Source organism: Dipodomys spectabilis, unplaced genomic scaffold (genome assembly GCF_019054845.1).
Source record: "Dipodomys spectabilis isolate Male_0828 unplaced genomic scaffold, ASM1905484v1 ptg000051l, whole genome shotgun sequence".
NCBI classification, from domain to species: domain Eukaryota; kingdom Metazoa; phylum Chordata; class Mammalia; order Rodentia; family Heteromyidae; genus Dipodomys; species Dipodomys spectabilis.
This window is the reverse complement of record NW_024870728.1, coordinates 544,764-567,075: the sequence shown is the minus strand read 5'-3', so window position 1 is coordinate 567,075 and position 22,312 is coordinate 544,764. Positions and strand designations below refer to the sequence as shown.

At 43.2% G+C, this 22,312-nt stretch overlaps 3 protein-coding genes across 3 annotated transcripts in view; all 3 read left to right on the top strand.

Moving 5' to 3' along the window:
* Nucleotides 1-22,312, top strand: part of LOC122107326 (UDP-glucuronosyltransferase 1-6-like) — a 114,214-nt gene that overhangs the window by 11,916 nt on the left and 79,986 nt on the right. The gene's annotated exons all lie outside the window — the stretch shown is intronic.
* Nucleotides 1,590-14,033, top strand: LOC122107525 (UDP-glucuronosyltransferase 1A7-like). The gene is given in 6 exon segments (XM_042679313.1): nt 1,590-1,610; nt 2,419-2,424; nt 9,978-10,297; nt 10,299-10,693; nt 13,619-13,746; nt 13,878-14,033. Coding segments are annotated over 4 exon segments (987 nt in total). The 5' UTR covers nt 1,590-1,610; nt 2,419-2,424; nt 9,978-9,989.
* On the top strand, nt 14,456-15,426 carry LOC122107524 (UDP-glucuronosyltransferase 1A9-like). Its single transcript, XM_042679312.1, has one exon. It carries the CDS (start codon nt 14,521-14,523, stop codon nt 15,424-15,426), a length of 906 nt encoding a protein of 301 aa, XP_042535246.1. The 5' UTR covers nt 14,456-14,520.

Sequence of the window (22,312 nt, the reverse complement as noted above, 5' to 3'; positions counted from 1 at the left end):
TGTGCTGTGAACAGAGTGTAGAGGGGATACTGTGGATGGAGAAGCCATAACGAATATGAACACGAGGCTGTCAAAGATTGGCTCCAAGAATGTGAGAAGGAAACTCAAGTAAATCCAACGAGGGTCCTGGGAGTCATTGTGTGAACTCACACCAGAGGACAAATCTCTAGATGGGATAATGAAGGAAAGAGAAAGGCATTTCAAAAAAAAAAATCTCAGAAAAACCTGAAACTAAATAACTACTTGATGCACTGGATTTATTAGGGGAGATTAATTTTTTTAAAGGTGATTGTAGGCAGGCTGCTGGTGGCTCACACCTGTAATCCTAGCTACTCAGGAGGCTGAGATCTGTAACTCTTAGTCCCAAGCCAGCCCTGGCAGGAAAATCTATGAGACTTTTATCTCCAGTAAACTACCCAAAAGCCAAAAGTAAAGATGTAGCTCAAGTGGTAGAGCAGTAACTTTGAGCACAAGCAGCTCAGGGTCAGGGCCCAGACCCAGAGTTCAAGCTTCAGCACTGATAAATAAAAAAATAAAAAAAATAATAAAGATGATTGTAACCTAGGAATACTGTGTAGGGCAGGTTAATTTTCTCTACTCATTAAAGAAGCCAAAGGCAGGAAAGTGTGACGGTAAACTAAGTTTATTTGAAAGTGAAAGGAGAGGCTTGAAAGCAGGTAAGGAAAGTCTCCAGCCGCAGAGGCGCCTGAGAGGAGTTCATCAGAGTTCCGCAGAGGACGGTGTTATAGTACAGGGTCCTGCCCATGCCTCCTCCCTTGGCCTTTGAGTTGCCTGAGAGCTTGTGCTCGTGCCACGCTGGCTCCTTTGATTAGGTGAGAGGACACCCAGGCCATTGAACAGTAGCTGGAGGCATTATGGGAGAATAAACACCATGTGGGGCACCCGTTGTTGGCCATGTTTTATGCTTGCCAATTTTTTCTCTGTCTCTTCCTAACAGTTCCCCTTTCTGTCCCCCAATACCTTGGAAGCCATGGAAGAGTCCCAGTAGGAGAGTTGTCAGGCTTTCCCAGCACTGAAGGAAGGCCTTGGAAGGGTTAGGAATGGAACATGTACTGTGCTACAAATAGACCCAAATAAACAGGGATGGCTGTCCATGACAGTGTCTGTAAAGAGCAAGTCCATTGCCAGTGAAGGGCTTGGAATAAGGAACCTGAAGACGTTCTTGTAAAGCTGGGAAGCATATTTGTTTCTGAGCAAGGAAAGTTGTATAATTTGAAGATAACATCCAATAATTACTCTTGGAAACGTTCCAAAAGGCCAGAATTTGTCCCAACTTCCTTTTCTTTACTTTCTCTGAGCTCTCCAGGACCCAAATCACTGCTTATATCTGTGTATTTAAATTACAGTGCTATGCATGATTATCTCCAAGGCAAAGGTCATAAAAAATCTGGAAAATATACAAGTAGAGGTATCAGCAAGTGTTAGAGAGATATTAGTTCATGAATTATTTCCCTGAGTAAATCATTGCCAGTGGGTGTAACATTGTTCAATGGATATAAAAATGCACTCTCTCTTCATTGCTGCTTTCTGCCCTACCTGTTTTTCCATCTGCTATGTTTTAGGAGCACAGTATCTAAACAGCGGGCTTGCTCCTGGCTGCTCTCACCATGGCTCCTGCAGTCTTGCCTGCCCTCCTTCCTGTGTGTGCATGTCTGCTGCTGGCCTCAGGCTCTGCCCAGGCAGGCAAGCTGCTGGTGGTGCCCATGGACGGCAGCCACTGGTTGTCCATGCGCTCTGTGGTGGAGAAACTCATCCACCGAGGGCATGAGGTGGTCACTGTTGTGCCAGAGGTGAGTTGGCAGCTGGGAAGCTTACTGAACTTCACAGTGAAGACGTACTCAACTTCTCACTCGCTGGAGGATTTGGACCGGGAGTTCAAGGTTTTTATTGACACCCAGTGGAAAAAGAAGGAAGAAGGTATCTTTTCTTTAGTAAATGGCTCTTCCTATGGATTTTTTCAGTTGATTTTTTCACATTGTAGGAGTTTGTTTAATGACAAGGAATTAGTAGAATTCCTAAAGGAGAGCTCTTTTGATGCGGTGTTTCTGGATCCTTTTGACATGTGTGGTTTAATTGTTGCCAAGTATCTTTCACTCCCATCTGTACTGTTCTCTAGGGGAGTATTTTGTCATTACCTTGAAGAAGGAGCTCAGTGTCCGGCTCCCCCTTCTTATGTTCCCAGAGGTCTCTTGAGTCTCACAGATGCCATGACTTTCCAGGAGCGAGTGTGGAATTATATAAGTCACTTGGCAGAGCGAATGTTTTGTCCGCTCTTTTACAAACCTGTCTCAGAAGCTGCCTCTGAAATTCTTCAAACACCAGTCACCGTGTCTGACCTGTTCCGCCAAGTGTCTATTTGGTTGTTGAGATCTGACTTTGTCTTGGAGTTTCCCAAACCTGTGATGCCCAACATGGTGTACGTGGGTGGAATGAACTGCCACCAAGGAAAGCCACTGCCGAAGGTAGGACTTCTCTCCTTGGCTCATTGATCATGACCAGGCTTTGGACATTGATTGGTGTGTTCTTTATTTTTGCTGAAACTATACCATCTTCCTGCTGCAGCTTGATAATTTTTCTTCCTTTTATGATGTTTTTATGTGTGACCATAGTTTACTGTGGTTTAAGTAGATTTTATGTAGCTGCCCTCATTATCTGTACATATGTAGAATTGATATAATTTCACAATACTACCAGGCTGCATTTATAACTTGTTTTTTGTAAACTCTTTAAATATGAAATGTGCCCCTTTACTTATCCTATGTTATATGTACAGGACAATCTCCGCTACCCATTTAAAAATAACATTATGTATAAACCCATTTAAAAATAAGATTATGGCTGGAATGTGGCTTACTGGTAGGGTGCTTGCCTAGCATTCATGAATCTCTGGGTTTGATTCCTCAGTACCACAGAAACAGAAAAAGCTGGAAGTGGTGCTGTGGTTCAAGTGGTAGAATCCTAGCCTGAGATCCTCTCAGACAGTGCTCAGGCCCTGAGTTCAAGCCCTAGGACTAGTAAAAATAAAAATACAAAAAAATATTATGGCCTGGGCACCGGTGGTTCATACCTCTACTCAGGAGGCTGAGATCTGAGGATCATGATTCAAATCCAGCCCAGGCAGGAAAGACCTTGAGACTCTTTTTTTTTTTTTTTTTGTCGGTCGTGGGCTTGAACTCTGGGCCTGAACGCTGTCCTCAGCTCTTCAGCTCAAAGTGAGCGCTCTACCACTTGAGCTACAGCACCACTTCCGGTTTTCTGGTGGTTTATTGGAGATAAGAGTTTCATGGACTTTCCTGCCCGGGCTGGCTTTGAACCGCGATCCTCAGATCTCAGCCTCCTGAGTAGCTAGGATTACAGGTGTGAGCCACAGGTGCCCAGCAAGACCATGAGACTTATCTCCAACAAACCACTCAGAAATCCAGAAGTGGCACTGTGGCTCAAGTGGTAGAATGCTAGCCTTGAGCTGAAGAGCTCAGGGACAGTGTCCAGGTCCAGAGTTCAAGGCCCACGACCACCAACAACAGCAAAATTTTCCCAGGCTGAGTGCTCGTGGCTCTCACCTGTAATCTTAACTACTTAGGTGGCTTAGCTCTGAGGATTGCAGTTTAAAACCAGTCCAGGCAGGAAAGTCTGTGAGACTTATTTCCAATAAACTGCTCACAAAAAGTCAGAAGTGGCACTGTAGGTCAAGTGGTTAAAGTGTTAGCCTTGAGCACAAAGAGGGATAACGCTGAGGCTATGAGTTCAAGTCCCAGGCCAGACTGGCAAAAAAATATGCATGTATATATACTAAATGGCATAGGAATAAATTTCATGCCTATTAAATGCACGTAATAAAACCTTCTTGATGCCTTTCACTGTGCGTTTGTACTTGCCAATAAGTTATAGGCATCATCAAGGCCACTACTTACTGACTGACAAGTTGTTAAATATTGCATTCAATTTTTTACATTGTTACACCATATTGTTTGGAGCTAGCTTGTCCCCTACCCTTTTGTTTTTGAGACCGGCACTTGAACTCAGTATCACTGGATGCTTTCACTCATTGGCAGTTGCCCTACTACTTAAGCTACATTTCCAACCCTGAGCTAACCTCCTAGCTCAGTAAAAACCTAGCTTTTTCTCCTTTTTGGTTTTGTGAGCAAAACTATATCTGATCATTCTTCATGTTTTCTTTACATTATTGCATATATTTCCTGTCCTTTTGGTTATCTGAGTAGGCCAGTGTTCTAGGAGCAGCACCGTTCTGTCAGATAGTATCTCTGATTACATTTAATAAATTGAGGAATTGTCTTCAGAATGTTGAACCACTACACTGGCCAGCAATGTATGAGAGTTATACCTTTTCCAAACCCTCTCCGGCTCCAAAGATTGCCATATTGTTAACGATGTGTTAAATTCTGGGCCAAAACATTGTGTGTGAGCCTGCTTTAATGTTCACTCCCTCTTTCTGTGGATATATTAGCGTTTAGTTGTTAGCATACCCTTGTATTTCCTCTTCCATGAGTTTCACATTTACAGTGGTTGGTTATTTTTAATATGATTACATGCCCCTTTTTATTAAAAAAAGAGTTGTTATAATCCTTTTGGTGCCAAGAATATTAATGTAGCCATTTTCTGTTAACGAGGTAACCTGAGTGGATGGGTGAGGTTGGAAGAAATGAGGGAGAAAGACAGAAGGTATGACCTTGATCAAGATGCATTGTACTCATAAACTGATGTGTTGAATGGAAAGCCTGTATAAGGCTACTTATCGGGAGGAACATGCTACTACCACCAACAATCTGTGCTGCAGGAGTAAGGGCAGGGCCCCAGTGGTGGCCTGTGCAGGGGTAAGGCAGGGCCCCAGTGGTGGACTATGCAGGGGTGAGGCAGGGCTCCAGTGGTGGACTGTGCAGGGGTGATCCAGGGCCCCAGAGGTGGAGTATGCAGGGGTGAGGCAGGGCCCTAGTGGTGGACTATGCAGGGGTGAGGCAGGGCCCCAGTGGTGGACTATGCAGGGGTTAGGCAGGGCTCCAGGGGTGGACTATGCAGGGGTGAGGCAGGACTCCAGTGGTGGACTATGCAGGGGTGAGGCAGGGCCCCAGGGGTGGACTATGCAGGGGTGAGGCAGGGCTCCAGAGGTGGACTGTACAGGGGTGATCCAGGGCTCCAGTGGTAAAATACCCACTTTTGTTTGTTGTTCCAATACTGGTGACATGGTCAGATTCTCAGATATTGGAAGGTATTTGGTGGGAATGATTTTTGAGCTGACTTGACGGACTGGTATAAATAATGCTTCCTTTAAGAGTCTGGGAGAACCAGATCTATGTGTGTCAAAGGTAGGTGTTACTCTTGCACACAGCAAGATCAAGAAAGGAGAAGCAAGGCGTAAGATGCTGAGCTGGGTGCCAGTGGCTCACGGCTGTAATCCTAGCTACTCAGAAGGCTGAGATCTGAGGATCGTGATTGGAAGCCAGCCTGGTCTGGAAAGTCTCCATGAGACTCTTATCTAACCATCAGAAAACCAGAGGTGGAGGAACTGTGGCTCAAAGGGCAAGCAGCCTTCAGCAAAAATTGTTCAGGGACAGTGCCGAGGCCCTGTGTTCAAGCCCCACATCTGACCAAAAAAAAAAAAAAAAAGACACTGAAAAGCTGTAAAGCTGAGCCATTGAAAGGGCGTCTCTCCTCCCATTCCATCAGCTCAGAGCCATGCTGCACCCACAGCTCGCTGTGTCCTTGCCCTCCACCTGAGCGTGGAGCCTACAGGTTCCTCAGTCACCAGAGTGTTGTGTGGCCTATTAGATCACATGGAGCAGTGTAGAAATAGCTTTATGTGATTCTTACCACCCTCATGTCTTGATGTCAATGCAACATGAAACCAGGGTTTCAAAGGCATGTGTTCTATAATGCCTTTATTTTCTACAAAGGAGGAAAAGATAACACTTTTGGGCATCAGCAGGCAGATTTATTTGAAAGCATATATGTATTAGAAGGTTATATATATAATACTCTATGTAATATATATATCTATAAGTATATGCAAAATCTCCAGGAGGAATTGAGATCTTAAAGCAGGCACTTGATTAATAGGCTGAGTGTGCCACAAGTATAAATGTAAATTTTCATCAAGGTAACTGTGAACCATGCATACTTTTCCACCCTTCTTTCAGGTGGAAGGCTGTGTTAGGGGAAGACATATAGTTTTTGTGCTCCTGGAGAACAGAATTCATAGTTCTGTTTGATAAGAAGTAAACATGTGTGTGTGTGTGTGTGTGTGTGTGTTGACAGTGTATGGTATCTGGGTTTCAATGTAGGAGTCCTATAACAAAATATCCTGAATCCATCCAGAGGAAGTATATTCAGGAGTGGATCTGAATCCTTTAATAAGGATGATAGATAATTATTTTTTGTTTATTTTTGATTGTTATTGTAAAAGTTATATGCACAGAGGTGTTAAAGTCAGGTAATGAGCACATTTCTTTTTGAATAGTGTCAACTCTTCCCTCATTTTCTCCCAGTTTTTCCCTCCCCCCGCCGAGTTGTAGAGCTTATTTTCAACATAATGTCTAGTGAGCATCACTGCTGCATTTGTTCACCTTTTGTTCCTCCATTTCTGTGTTCCCTCTTACCCTCACCAAACACAGTAACTTACATACAAGACAAAAGGTACAGAAAACAAAAACAACAACAAAAGAGAAAGAAATCTAAAACAAAAAACCCCATTTTTTGGGGTTCATTTCCATAAGCATCATTTTACAGAATCATATGCATTTAGCTGTTGAGCCTTTGTGATGCTCTCTTGTGAATAACAGATAATTACTTTAATGAAGGAATGAAGCAATCACTGCCAGTACTTAGACATGTTTGAAAAGTCCTGGTGGAATTGGTGAGTAGGTCCTAGAGGACCGAATTCAATTTCTGTCTGTATTATTCAGTGGGTGAGCTGTAACTCTGGAGAACTGACGTTAGGGGGCTGTGTAACATTGTACAGAAAGATATTCTGTACAATGATGCTTGTGATGATGAAAATCATGTGGAAGCAAACACTGATGGTTGCGGGACATCAAGACTGAACAGAGTATCTGTTAATTATTCCCTTTCAGGCGGTGAGGTGGCGCATGTGCTGTCAACCACAAAGAAACCCAAACTCCCTTTTAACAGTTGTGAAAACAGTTGATAAAACTGAGAATCAGAATACAAACATATTTTTTTCACATAGAATTACTTGTGCTCACACTATATCAATGTATTACCCTCCTCCCCACCCTTTGTTGGTTGTGGGGCTTGAACTCTGGGCCTGGGAGCTGTCCTTCAGCTCTTTAGCTCAAGGCGAGCACTCTACAACTTGAGTCACAGTGCCACTTCTGGTTTTCAGGTGGTTAATTGGAGATAAGGGTCTGACAGATTTCCTGCCCAGGGTGGCTTTGAACTGTGATCCTCAGATCTCAGCCTCCTGAGTTGCTAGGATTACAGGCGTGAGCCACTGGTGCCTGTCTCCACATCTCTCTTTCTAAAAATGGCTGTTGATGTCTTTGTGCATGTATGTCTTTTATTATATATTATATATAACTTTTATTCTTACATAACTTTTGTTTATATATGTGTGTGTATATAATTATGGATACATATAGATGTATAACAACTTATTGTATATAAATATTGTATATAACTTATATACACATACACATAATAATATATATACATATATAATACATACATACAGATTGCGAGTGCATTAATATTGTGCATTGCAGTATTTTCTAACTCATCATATGGGTTAAAGTCATTATAACCCCCAAACAAGTAATTTTAGAAATTGATAAATTCCGTAAGTTAATTGTAGCAAATGCGGTGACTTTGCAGTAGCTGGATTGGTGTCTGCTTGCCCTCTGCTCTCACATGGTGGTGGTGATGTTGAAACTGTTGCTATGAGGTGGAAGTTCCCGTGGGTTTGACTGGCCTCATCTCCACTCATTTGACAAGAACACTTTATGGACAGTCTTGTACTTGGCATGGTGTCCTATTAGAAGGTGTCCCAAGTGTAGGTGTCCGTTGGATGGGATCTGACGGATCTGATGGATCTGACTAGGAGAAATACATTCTAATAGGGTGGTAAATGAAGCTGTTTGCATGGCCCCTGGCGGCAGGAACGTATCTGATTCTGATGGTAGTTTGAGATAAACCAGGGACATTCTGCCTTTGATGGAGTGACTTTTATCCTGGCTCTTTCAATAGCCATTTTCCGACACAGATGACAGGACCACTCTCTGTCAGTATGCTTCTCAGTATTGCACACGGCAGTCTTAGATCTGTTACCTCTTGCTTTGTCCTCACAGCGCCTGGGAGTCAGTTCTCACATTCCAGGCTAGGTTGTTTGGGAACAACTTCAATCACTTTGGTAATTTTGGATCCCACAGGTAAGTAAGTTCCTGTGGTATTTGTCCCTGTGCCAGTTAACAGCTAGCACAGTGTTCTCCAGTGGCACGCGCTGCTGCAAATGGGCAGTTTCTTGTTTTCATTTTGTACCTATACCACATTTTTTAATGCTTTCCTCTGTGTCATCTGGACACAGATAATTCCATGACCTAGTAATTGTGGAGCTAGCTGCAGTGAACAAGGTAGTGCGAGCATCTCTTTGACAAGCTGGTTGCAAATATTTAGATAAACACTAGGAAGTGAGATTTCTGGATACAGCATAGTTCTATTTAAAGGGTTTTGAGGTGTCTGCACGTCATGTTTCATAGCTGTTTTCACAAACATACATTCCTCTCAATGTACAAGGGTTCCATTTCTCCACATCCTGGACAACACCATCTGTATTTTGTCTTTTTGACAACAGTCATTCAGAAAGGTGGAGATAACATCTCATATTGGTAGGAATTTTGATTTCACTAATGAATGTTAGCCCTTCTTTTTCTTTTTTTGACAGTCCTGGGTCTTGAACTCAGGCCTGAGCACTGTCCTCTCTCTGCTCAAGGCTAGCACTCTACCACTTGAGCCACTTCCAGCTTTTTCTGTGTGCTACTGAGGAATGAACGCAGGGCTTCATGCATGCTAGGCAAGCACTCTACTCTTAAGCCACATTCTCAGCCCTGGATGTTGACACTTCTTTCCAGATTTCTGTTAGAAAATTGTATGCACTTTTTTGACAAGTGTCTTAAGTTCTTGGTCCATTTTGAAATTTTTGTTGTCTTCTATCATGTTTTTTTTTTAAAAAAACTCCTTGAATCTATTGGTTATTAATAGTTTATTGGATGCAGTTTTTAACCCCTTATTGGCAGAGCTGCTTTTGAACCAGAATTGCATTGCAGAGAGGAGGGCAGGGCTGAGAGTTTCTCTCTGAGTAAGAAGTCTGACAGACTATAGGTAAAGTCTAAGTTTTATTTGGGAAACAATCCAGTATTAGTAGCTTCATTCCAAGTTAGTGTAGCTTTCCATCTTTTTAAATAATTAACGAAGTCCAAATCACTTGCACAATTCTGTTTCTGATGCCTTCAGTGCAGTACAGGGCACGCTTCTCCCCAAGTCAAAGGTTTTAATCTATTTTAACCTTGCAAGTAAGTAAATACAGATCTTAGCTCATGCTAGACATTAATCGTTGTTCCTTGGGAGCAAATAATTAACAGTGAGTATAATTTCATTTGTATGTATAGACACTTTTGTATGGTACACTTTCTTTCTTTTTTTTGGGGGGGGGAGAGGGTCCGGTGGTAGGGCCTGAACTCTGGGCCTGGGCGCTGTCCCTCAGCTCTTCAGCTCAAGGCTAGTGCTCTACCACTTGAGCCACAGAGCCAATTCCGGCTTTTTTTCTTTTTGCTTATGTGGTGCTGAGGAATCGAACCCAGGGCCTCAGGCATGCAAGGCAAGCGCTCTACCACTGAGCCACCTTCCCAGCCCGCATGGTACACTTTCTACCTGTACTTCAGCCTGCTGTATTTGAAGAGCATACAGTCTATGCAGCTGGCTTACTCCTGGCTGCTCTTCCCATGGCTCCTGCAGTCTTGCCTGCCCTCCTTCCTGTGTGTGCCTGTCTGCTGCTGGCCTCAGGCTCTGCCCAGGCAGGCAAGCTGCTGGTGGTGCCCATGGACGGCAGCCACTGGTTGTCCATGCGCTCTGTGGTGGAGAAACTCTTCCAGAGAGGGCATGAGGTGGTGGTGGTCGTGCCAGAGGTGAGTTGGCAGCTGGGACGTTCACTGAACTTCACAGTGAAGATGTACTCAACCTCTCACACGCTGCAGGATTTGGACCGGGAGTTCAAGGTTTTTCTTGACACCCAGTGGGAAACTCCAGAACAAACTGTTTTCTGCACTAACTGGCTCAGCCAAGGGATTTTATGACATCATGTTTTCACATTGTAGGAGTCTGTTTAATGACAAGAAAGTAGTAGAATTCCTAAAGAGAGAGAGAGTGTGGAACCACATCTCCCACTTGGATGGACTTTTATTTTGTACCTACTTTTTCAAAAGAGCCACTGATGCAGCCTCTGAAATTCTTCAGACCCCTGTCACCATGTATGACCTCTTCAGCCATGTGTTCATTTGGTTGTTGAGATCTGTCTTTGTCTTGGAGTCTCCCAGTTCTGTGATGCCCAACATGGTCTACGTTGGTGGAATGAACTGCCACTGGGGAAATCTACTACCCAAGCTAAGACTTCCCTCTTTGGCATCACTCAGTGACCTGGGCTTGGACAGTGACATTCTTTGCTAAACTGTGATTTGTCATTTATGCTTGGCACAGTTTAGATCTATTGTTTTACTTATACATTTTTCTTTTGTGGTCGTGGGGCCTGAACTCTGAGCCTGTGCACTGTTCCTCAGCTCTTGCTCTCAAAGCTAGTGTTCTACCATTTGAGCCACAGCACCACTTCTGGCTTTTTCTGCTTATGTGGTACTGAGGAATTGAACACAGGACCGCATACATATGAGGCAAGCATTCTACCACTGATCCACCTTCCCAGCCCCAGATGTATATAATATTCTTTTTTTGTCAGTTGTGGGGCTTGAACTCTGGGCCTGGGCGCTGTCCCTCAGCTCTTCACCTTAAGAGTAGCGCTCTACCACTTGAGCCACAGAATTACTTCCTACTTATACATTTTAATTTAATTTTGGTTAGCAAACTTCATAAACCTCCCTTGTTAACATGATTGTATATACAATTAGTATAATTATATATAAATTCCTGGCCTTAATTTTTAATATTGGTCTTCACATTCCCTGCAATTCTCTGTTTATTTCAATCCTCTCTTTCCTATATAACATGCTTTAGTAATTTTCTTTGCTTGTCTTCCAATTTCTGTAAGTTATCTAATGTAAGCATATATCTATCTTATACATCCACCCTAACTTTCCTATAATAAGATATAATGATGATTGGCCCACACTACTTGTTACTTTATATTTTTCACTTATCACCAAAGTGTGAATGTGCTCATTAGCCACTACTGAGAAACTTTACCTGTCCTTTTACAGTTGCTTTAAAATATTGAGAACATGATTTCAAGTTTTATACAGCTTAACCATAAAGATATGAGAGTTTTGGTTTGTTGGTCTTTTTTATCAGTCGTGGGGCTTGAACTCTGGGCCTGGGCATGGTCCCTCATCTCTTCAGCTCAAGGCTAGCGCTCTACCACTTGAGCCACAGTACCACTTCTGGCTTTTTCTGCTTATGTGGTACTGAGGAATTGAACCCAGTGACTCATACATGCAAGGCAAGCACTCTACCACTGAGCCACCTTCCCAGCCCCGCATTAGTTAATGTTAACTAGGGCTGTTTTTCTTTTTCTTTTTTTTTTGTAACTAATTGCTACAGGCCTTTTAAGACTAGCAGTTAAAGTTTGCCTTTTAATATTTATTACAAATAATTTTGTTGTAGTCTTTGTCTTTTTTCATAAATTATTTTCACTGCCTTATAGTCTAATTAGTTATTTTTTTATTTAGCTGCTTTGCAATTTTAACTGGTTTAAGACTTTCCAAACTTTAGAAATAGAAACATGTTCTTCCTTTTTGTTTTCATGTTTTGACCATGTTCCCCTAATTTTTTTCTTCAGTAAGACCTTAATGTGCAATTCTGTATGAGTTGAGATGTATTACTTTTCCTAAAGCATAGTTATTTTCCTATTACATTTCAAGTATAGTTGCATCCTTCATCCATGGAAATGAACTGTATTTTTATGTCTTAATTTATTATATTCTTTGTATCTGCTTTTGAATTCTCACTTTGTCTCACTGGCTTATTTATTTATGTATTGTAGCACATACTTTGGTTAAGCAGCTATAGATTAAGTAGTAATGGTTAATATAGAAGCCCCATACATTATTCATTTTTATTATTATCTTTGAGTAGTTGTATAAAGGAGTTACCATATAGCAAAGCAGTTTATGAATGCAGTATATCTTGATCAATATCCCATTCCATTCCATATCCTCACCCTTCCCTCCTATCCCCTCCTCTTCCCGTACTCTGAACTTTGTAGGATATACATTGGATTCTTGACTGCATCCTCGCCATCTTCTCTTCCTCATTTATCTACCCCCTTTCCTTTCCTTGAGTCCACTCCACCCCTTTGAGAACCTTGTGTTTTTTTTAAACTGACCTTATATTTGCCTTTCAAAAGAATTACATCTTTTAGATTTGGATCAATATTACTTACTTGTATCATTCTTTTTTTTTTTTTTTTGTCGGTCGTGGGGCTTGAACTCTGGGCCTGGGTGCTGTCCCTCAGCTCTTCAGCTCAAGGCGAGCGCTCTACCACTTGAGCTACAGCGCCACTTCCGGTTTTCTGGTGGTTTATTGGAGATAGGAGTCTCATGGTCTCTCCTGCCCTGGCTGGCTTTGAACCGTGATACTCAGATCTCAGCCTCCTGAGTAGCTAGGATTACAGGCGTGAGCTACCAGCACCCAGCTACTTGTATCATTCTTTATGATCTTTCTGCCTCTGTATTTTCTCTGTCCTCCCCTCAGTGTGTCTTTTTCTGATATGACAAGGCCTTGCATTTGGAAATCAAATTTCATTCAATTTTGTAAACCATGTCAACAACTGAGGCTTGTGCCCAGTATTCCAAGTTCAAAGAACATGTCCTACTGAGTGGGTAGCTGTTCTTGAATTTTAGGGGAGAGAAGAAATATGACAGATGAAATTTGTCCAGTTTTTGACATCAATTTACTGAGTTTTGTGTTTCAAAGACAATGATTTGAAAGAACTAAGTCCCCATCAAATCGTGACTAAGCAATTGTCTATCAGCAAGGTCCTGTAAAGAGTCATTTTGTATAGTTCAAAATGATCAGGCCTGGGCTGGGAAGGTGGCTCAGAGGTAGAGCACTTGCCTTGCATGCCTGAGGCCCTGGGTTCGATTCCTCAGCACCACATAAGCAAAAAGAAAAAAGCCAGAAGTGGTGCTGTGGCTCAAGTGGTAGAGCGCTAGCCTTGAGCTGAAGAGCTGAGGGACAGCACCCAGGCCCAGAGTTCAGGCCCCATGACCGGGCCCCCCACCCCCACAAAAAAAAAGATCAGGCCTGTACGTTGCTTATATAACCTCTCAGCAAATGTTCCTCACATCTCCCAACACATGTTAGGGTTCATACTTGAAAGCATATAAATCTGCGAATGTATTTGAAGGCAATGCAACAGATGTTCCCAGTGTGCTTCCTATGTTCAGGCCTAATGTGTGCTCAGTGAAAGGAGGAGAAAATTGTGAAGCAGTCACATTCAGGACCACAAGGAATGCTCAGAAGTGTGGGAGTCAAGTAATGAGACTTTGTAAGTGGCTGACAGATGGAACCAGTGACACAAGTCATGATCTCTGTGTACAGCATGAAAGCACACGTGAAACAAGGACATTTCGATGCAGCCAGTAGGTGTCTGCCTATTCCTTTAGATGGATCAGAGCAAAGTTAAGGAGAGCATGTGCAAATCCTCTCAGATCTCTGGAGTGTCCACCATGGTGTGCGGTCTTACTCCATCACCTCACAAGTCTCGGCAATGGAACATCATCCTGCTGGGAACAGACAAGTTAAGCAGCAGAGCCACCTAATGGCAGAGTCGCTTCAGAGGCACAGAGTTCCACCACAGTGAGGGGGCAGGGCGGGGATCTCCCAGTCTTTCCTTGGAGGCTGAGTGCCAGTTTTTTTTTTTTTTTCTGAATAAGAAGTCTTTGTTAGATTTAGGTAAAGTCCAAGTTTATTTGGGAAACAATGCAGTATTAGCCACTTTATTCGTTTAGTGTAGCTCTTCATCTTTCTACAGTGTCAAAGGCCAAACCCATTGCGTAATGATGTCAGTAGAGGGCATGCTTATCCCCAAGGCAAAGGTTATAAGCAATTCTGACATAGATAACATGTACAGGGATATTAGCAATTGCTTCTCATTAATCATTATTCTTTTGAGTAAATCTTCAACAGCAAGTGGAGCTTTCTGTACAAAGTGTGTGCATCCACTGTATCCAACACACATTTTCTGTTTGTCCTTACTGCACCTGCTGTACAGTGTCTAACTGCAGATTGCGCCTGGCTGCACTGCCCATGGCTCCTGCAGTCTTGCCTGCCCTCCTTCCTGTGTGTGCATGTCTGCTGCTGGCCTCAGGCTCTGCCCAGGCAGGCAAGCTGCTGGTGGTGCCCATGGACGGCAGCCACTGGTTGTCCATGCGCTCTGTGGTGGAGAAACTCTTCCAGAGAGGGCATGAGGTGGTGGTGGTCGTGCCAGAGGTGAGTTGGCAGCTGGGACGCTCACTGAACTTCACAGTGAAGACGTACTCAACTCCTCACACGCTGGAGGATTTGGACCGGGAGTTCAAGTTTTTTGCTGATACTCAGTGGAAAACTCGGGAAGACAATATGTTTGCTCTAGCAACAGGTTCTGCTAAAGGTTTTTTTGATATTGTTTTTTCACTCTGTAAGAGTTTGTTTAATGACAAAGAACTGATAGAGTACCTACGTGAGAGTTCTTTTGATGCAGTGTTCCTGGATCCTTTTGACATGTGTGGCTTAATTGTTGCCAGGTATTTTTCACTCCCGTCTGTGCTCTTTTCCAGAGGAACGTTTTGCTCTAATCTGGAAGAAGGAACCCAGTGCCCCAGTCCTCTTTCTTATGTTCCCAGATGGTTCCAGGGCTTATCGCATGCCATGACTTTCAGAGAGAGAGTGCGGAACCACATTTCCTTCCTGACAGAACATCTATTTTGTCCTATATTTTTTGAAAAAGCCATAGAAGCTGCCTCTGAGATTCTCCAGACCCCGGTCACTACATATGACCTGTTCAGCCAAGTGTCGATTTGGTTGTTGAGAACTGACTTTGTCTTGGACTTTCCCAGACCTGTGATGCCCAACATGGTGTACGTTGGTGGAATCAACTGCCACCGGGGAAAGCCACTGCCGAAGGTAGGACTTTTCTCTTTTGGGGGTGTTTCTCCTTTGTCTCCAACAGCCTGAGCTTCAGGGTTAGGTGGTTTAATCTGGGGTCTCTGAGTTTCTGAGGTAGGTGCTCCTAGCGGTGCAGTGTCCTCATCACGTTGCTTTCCTGGCTCCGCGGTTCTATTCAGTGTGTTGGCATTTTTGTTTCAGTGTCCAAGTTTTGAGATTTCTTTCCTGATTTCTTCCGTGTCCCACTGACGATTCAAACACCTGTGTTCAATCTTTATCTCTTTGAATAGCACGTGTCGTGTTCCTTGATACTGATCTTTATTCTATTATGGATATAGAAACCTGAAAGTCGAATTGTGTTTTGTGAAGTTTGTTTTATGGCTTAGGATATGATCTGGTTTGGGAAAGGTACTGTGGGCACTTGAGAGATTTCAATTCTTCTTTAAACACAGGGCATTATTATTCCACAGTTGGCTAAATTTATAGGTCATCAAGGGCATTGTTGAGTTGTAATGTGTCTGTGTTGAATTTTTTTTTTAACCAGAACATTCTATCTATTGATCAGATTGGGCCATTGGGCTCAACCACAAATGTTGTGTCTTGACTTTTGTATTTATGATTAGTAATATTTGTTTAATAATATTTGGAGTGTGCTATCACTGAGTATATGTATATTTATAATGGTTATAAGTTCTTGATGAATTGCCCCTTCTGTTAATATACACTGACATTCTTTACCTCTTCTGACTAATTTCTACTTGAATTTTCTTTCTATAATAAGAATGTAAATTCTCTTTTTTTTTGTACTTCTGCTTGATGGTGTGTCTTTTTCCAACTTCACATTGTTTTGTGTGTATGCGTATATGTGTGCTGGTCCTGGGTCTTGAACTTGTCCTGGATGCTGTCCCTGAGCATTTGTACTCAAGGCTGGCACTCTATTACTTGAGCCATAGCTCTACTTCTGGTCTTTGGTGGTTCATTGGAGAGGAGAGTCTCCCAGACTTTCCTGCCTGCGCTGATGTTGAAACCTGTTCCTTAGATCTCAGCCTGCTGAGTAGCTAGGATTCCAAGTAGGAGCCACCAGGGCTGGGAAGGTGGCTCAGTGGTAGAGCGCTTGCCTTGCATGCATGAGGCACTGGTTCAATTCCTCAGCACCACATAAGCAAAAAGAAAAAAGTCAGAAGTGGTGCTGTGGTTCAATTGGTAGAGCGCTAGCCTTGAGCTGAAGAGCTGAGGGACAGCGTCCAGGCCCAGAGTTCAGGCCACACAACTGGAACCCCCCCCCCCCCCCCCCCCCCGCCAAAAAAAAAAATCAAGTAGGAGCCACCAGTACTCAGCTGTCTCCTGCCTTTTAATCCAATGAAACAATGTGTGTTTTTTAATAGAAGATTCAACACATAGCTGGTCACTGGTGGCTCACGCCTGTAATCCTAGCTACTCATGAAGCTGAAATCTGAGGATCCCAGTTGAAAGCCAGCCCAGGCAAGAAAGTCCGGGAGATTCTTATCTCCAATAAACTCCCAGAAAACCAAAAGTGGCACTGTGGCTCAAGTGGTAGAGCCTGGTCTTGAGCTGAAGAGCTCAGGTATAGTGCTCATGCCCAGAGTTCAAGCCCTACAACCGACAAAAAAATTTAAACACATTAAAATATAATTTCATTATTATTAACATGTTATCCAGAGGGTTGGGATTTCATGTCAGTTAATAAGTACAATTCTTTTTGGTGCCTCCTTCCTTAGCTTTCCTGCAGTTTTTCCCTCCCATCCCTGCCCACAATTTCACTTTCCACAATGTATACTGAATCCCATGATTGCATTTGTTCACCCTCCCTCCTTCCATTAAGCATACTCCCTTTTGTTCCCTTAAGAAGAAAAAACAAAAACAAACAAAAAATCCCCAGCAGAAAACAAAGCACCACCACCAGCAGCACCACCACGAAGCGGGATCTGTTTTGACCACTAATATTTTAAAAGTTCAGAGGAGTTACACCTTTAGGTTCCTTCCTTAAAAATATCTTCCTTCAGTCTATTTGTGTGTGAATGCCTGGAGTCCTGTACAAGCTATCATGTCCAGTTGTATTTTAGATTTAGCTTTGAGGGTAATTCCATTATTCCAGGGTTTCCCTCAAATGTTTTCTAGGAGTTTTATATTTTCTGGTTTTTAAAGTGTTTAGTCCATTTTGAATTTTTAAATAGGGTATAAGATAAGTTGAAGTTTACTCTTCTTCATGTGGATTTTCAAGTTTTCCATTATCATTTATTGATGAACCGATCCTCTCCCCATTACATATTCTTGATTTCTCTCTGGAAAATCAATTTTGTGTATGTGTGTGTGAGTTGTGGGGTTTGAACTCTGGGCCTGGGCGCTGTCCCTCAGCTCTTCAGCTCAAGGCTAGCGCTCTACCACTTGAGCCACAGTACTACTTTCAGCTTTTTTTTTTTTCTGCTTATGTGGTGCTGAGGAATCAAATCCAGGGCCTCATGCATGCAAGGCAAGCGCTCTACCACTGAGCCACCTTTCCAGCCCTGGAAAATCAGCTGTGCTCGGTCAAGGCTGCTGTTGAAGGTTCTAGTTTGTCAGCTCAAACACTGCATTCTTCATCTCAAAAAGTTCTACTGGGTGCTTCTTTTATTGTCTTCTGTTGTCCAACTGGATTTTTCCATGTATTGCTTTCCAAATGTCATCATACATGTGTCCATATATTCTTTTCTATTTTTTTTTTTTTTTGTCTGTCGTTGGGCTTGATCTCTGGGCCTGGGTGCTGTCTCTCAGCTCTTCAGCTCAAGGCTGGCGCTCTACCACCTGAGCTACATAGCCACTTCTGTTTTCTGATGGTTAATTGAAGAGTCTCACAGATTTTCCTGCTTGAGCTGGCTTTGATCTGCAATGCACTCCTGAACAGCTAGGATTTCAGGTGTGAGCCACCAGCACCCATTTTAAATATTCTCTCTCTCTCTCTCTGTTTTTTTTTTTGTTGGTCTTAGAGCTTGAACTCTATGCCTGAGCACTGTCCCTCAGCAATTCAGCTCAAGGTGAGCACTCTACCACTTGGGCTACAGCACCACTTCCAGTTTCCTGGTGGTTTATTGGAGAAAAGAGTTTCACAGACTTTCCTGCCCAGGCTGGCTTTGAACCTCGATCCAGATCTCAGCCTTCTGAGTAGCTAAGATTACAGGTGTGAGCCACCGGTGCCCAGCTTAAATAATTCTTTTAAATAGTTATTATGAAGGTGATGTATAGGGAGGTTACAGTTTTCACAAGCCACGTAATGAGTACATTTCTTTTTGGACAGTGCCACACCTTCTCTCACTTTCTGCGAGTTTTTCCCTCCTTTTCCCACCCACAAGTTGTGTGGTTCATCTTCAATATAGTGTCTAACAAGTTCCATTGCTGCTTGGGCTGGGAATGTGGCTTAGTGGTTGAGTGTTGCCTAGCATGCATGAAGCCCTGGGTTTGATACCTCAGTACCACATAAACAGAAAAGGCCAGAAGTGGTGCTGTGGCTCAAGTGGTAGAGCAGTATCCTTGAGCACAGAGAGGCTCAGGGACAGCGCCCAGGCCTGAGTTCAAGTCCCAGGACTGGCAAAAAATATATGTACCACTGCTGTAGTTGTTTACCCTTTGTCCCTCCATTTCTATGCCCCCATTTCAACTTGCAATGACAGATAAATGTACAGAAAAAGACAAAAAGAAAACAAAAACAGCAACAAAATCACCTCTTGTTTCATTTTCCTGGAGTTCATTTCTATACTAATAATAGCTATTATTATATATAATTGTAGTTACTATTACAATTACTATTATTGTCAGTCAGTGTGGCCTGAAGAGCTCTATAGCACCAATTCTGGTTTTCTGGTGGCTCATTGGAGATAAGTGTCTCAAAGGCTTACCTATCCAGCTGGCTTTGAACTAGAATCCTCAGATCTCAGCCTCCTGAATAGCTGGGATTTCAGGCGTGAGCCACTAGCGCCTCTGATCAATATTATTTTATATGATCAGAGGCACATGGACTTTGGTCTTTTTGTTCCAGTCCTAAGAGTGTCCTACTTTGGTCTCACTGTGTGTGAATGTCTTAGTATATTTTAGATCTGTCTTCCGCATATGAGAGAAAACTTGCACCTTTTGTCCCTCTGAACTGGTCTTACCTCATTTATCATGATTTGTTCTAGGTCCATACATTTCCCTGCAAATGACATATTATTCTCTCTAATGGCTGTGTAAAATTCCATTGTGTTCCGGAACCACTGTTTTGGATCTGCTCATCTCTTGTAGGGCATCCGGATTGTCTCCAGAGTGTGGTTGCTGTGAATAGTGCAGAAGTGCACGTGGATGTGCAAGTGGCCTTATGGTTTCCTGGCTTTGATGCCGAGGCGTGGTGTGCTGGGTTATAGGAAGATCTGTTTAGATTTTTGAGGAACCTCCAGACTGCTGTCCACTGTGGTTGTAGTAGTTTACAACTCCCACCAGCAGTGCAGTAGAGTTCCTTTTTCCCCACATCCCCACCAACCTTTGCTGTTGTTTGAATACACAAGGTTGGCCAATCTGAGATGGAATCTCAAAGTTGTTTGATTAGCATTTCTTTTATGGCCAGGGATGTTGAGTATTTCCTGCTATGTTTCTTTGCCATTGTTAAGTCTTCTTCTGAGAAGTCTCTTCTTAGCTCCTTTGGCCATTTAGTGATTGGTTTATTAGCTTTGGGTGGAGTTTTCTTGAGTTCCTTGTATATTTTGGCCTTGTCTAATTATTGCTCCCAGTCTATTGGCTGCCTTTCTTGTTTAGTAACTATGTCCATTTCATGCAGAAACTTTTTTATTTTGATGTAATCCCATTTGCCAGGTCTGTTGTCTGTCTGCTATGTCCCTGGGACTCTTTGAAAAGGTTCTCTGTATGCCTGCAAGTCCTAATGTTTCTCCTCCTTCCTCTTGCAGTAATTTCAAAGTCTGCAGTCTGATGTTGATGTCTTAGATCCACTTTGAGTTGATTTGTGTGCATGGTGATAGAGATACATTTTAGGTTTCTAAGTATGGATTCCAACTTATCCCTTTTCCACTGTGTGTCTTTGGCTTCGTTTGAGGACCTTCCAAGGAAACAAAATTCCTTGGGAGCTTGCAGCAAGCTATAACATGGGTCCTATGGCAAAAGATTGAAAGCGTGCATGTCACATTCCCTGTCTTCATAAGTGCTCAGGAGAATGGGGAGACAGAGGTACACATACCTGAGGGAGGGCTCCTGGGTGACTGTGGGGAGCCCACAGCACAGGTCTCAACCTCGGTTTCCAATCTGGAATTATGGAAGAAGCTAAGTGGCATCCAACAGAATGCCGTGCCAGGCACTGGGTGATGACTCTCAAGTGCCTGAGACAAAGCAAGGGAAATGACCTGAAAGTGAAGTCAGTCACAGCCATCACATCCCTGGACTGGTGCCCGAGAGTGCACCATCCATCTGAGCAGCTGCATCTCAGAAGCCTCAGAGGACATGGGCGTCGCTCAGGAATCCTGCTGGAAGTGGACAGTCAAACCGCAATGCTATGGCACACTTTGTTTTAACTAGAGCTCTGCTGGCACTTTGAAGACCCAGGATAAGGGCTTCACAGATAGTTCTTGGAGCCAGATGTGAAAACAAGCGAGTAGTTCAAAGATGGTATCTACATTATGCTTTGAGTCAGATTTCAGAAATACAAGAATTACTCAAGTTTATTTTTGCTTTTCACTTTGGGGATGTTTATATCTTTGGTGCTGATGTTAAGGCTTGAACTAGGGCTCTGTGCTCTTGCTTGGCTTTATTATTTTTTTTTTGTTGTTCTGGTCATGGGGCCTGAACTCTGGGCCTGGGCACTGTCCCTCAGCTCTTCAGCTCAAGGCTAGCGCTCTACCACTTGAGACACAGCACCACTTCTGGCTTTTTTCTTTTTGCTTATGTGGTGGTGAGGAATTGAACTCAGGGCTTCAGGCATGCAAGGCAAGGGCTCTACCTCTAAGCCACCTTCCCCGCCCCAATTGCTTGGCTTTTTTATTCAAGGCTGTCACTCTGCCTCTTGAGTCTCACCTCTACTTACAGCTGTTGGCTGGTTAATTGGAAAAAAGAGTCTCATGGACCTTTCTGCTTATCCTCACACCTACATCCTCACATTTTCAGATATTAGCCTCTTTTGTAGGTAGGATGACAGGCATGAACCATCAGCTTAATTTTGGAATCTTTAAGTTTAAGTACATTCGTTAAAATGCTTGCACACCTCACATTATAGTAAACGGTTCTCATCAAGGAAAAGCACATAAGCTATTCTTATCTGCAAAACATTCAAGTCCATCCTAGTCCATATTACTCATTTTTCTTTGTCCTTTTGAGTAAATCATTGACAGTGAGGACAACCTTTCAAAGGAGTTTGTGTATCTGTGCGCTTCTCTGAGGGCAGGTTTGGTGTCTTTATTTCTGGCCACCTTCTAACTTTGGTTTAAGAAGTAGGCTTGCTCCTGGCTGCACTGCCCATGGCTCCTGGAGTCTTGCCTGCCCTCCTTCCTGTGTGTGCATGTCTGCTGCTGGCCTCAGGCTCTGCCCAGGCAGGCAAGCTGCTGGTGGTGCCCATGGACGGCAGCCATGGTTGTCCATGTGCTCTGTGGTGGAGAAACTCAACCAGAGAGGGCATGAGGTGGTGGTGGTCGTGCCCGAGGTCTGTTGGCAGCTGGGATGCTCACTGAACTTCACAGTGAAGATGTACTCAACCTCTCACACGCTGGAGGATTTGGACCAGGAGTTCAAGGTTTTTGTGACAACCAATGAAAATGTCAGGAACAAAGTGTCTTTTCTCTGTTAACAAGGAAATGTCAGGAACAAAGTGTCTTTTCTCTAGTAACAGGCTCTTGAGTTGTTTTTTTTTTCACCTTGTAGGAGTTTGTTTAATGACCTGGAATCAGTAGCTTAGCTAAAGGAGAGTTCTTTCATGCGGTGTTTCTGGATC

Excerpts from the sequence above, each read along its gene's own strand:
- LOC122107524 (XM_042679312.1), top strand. The coding sequence starts at position 14,521 with ATGGCTCCTGCAGTCTTGCCTGCCCTCCTTCCTGTGTGTGCATGTCTG.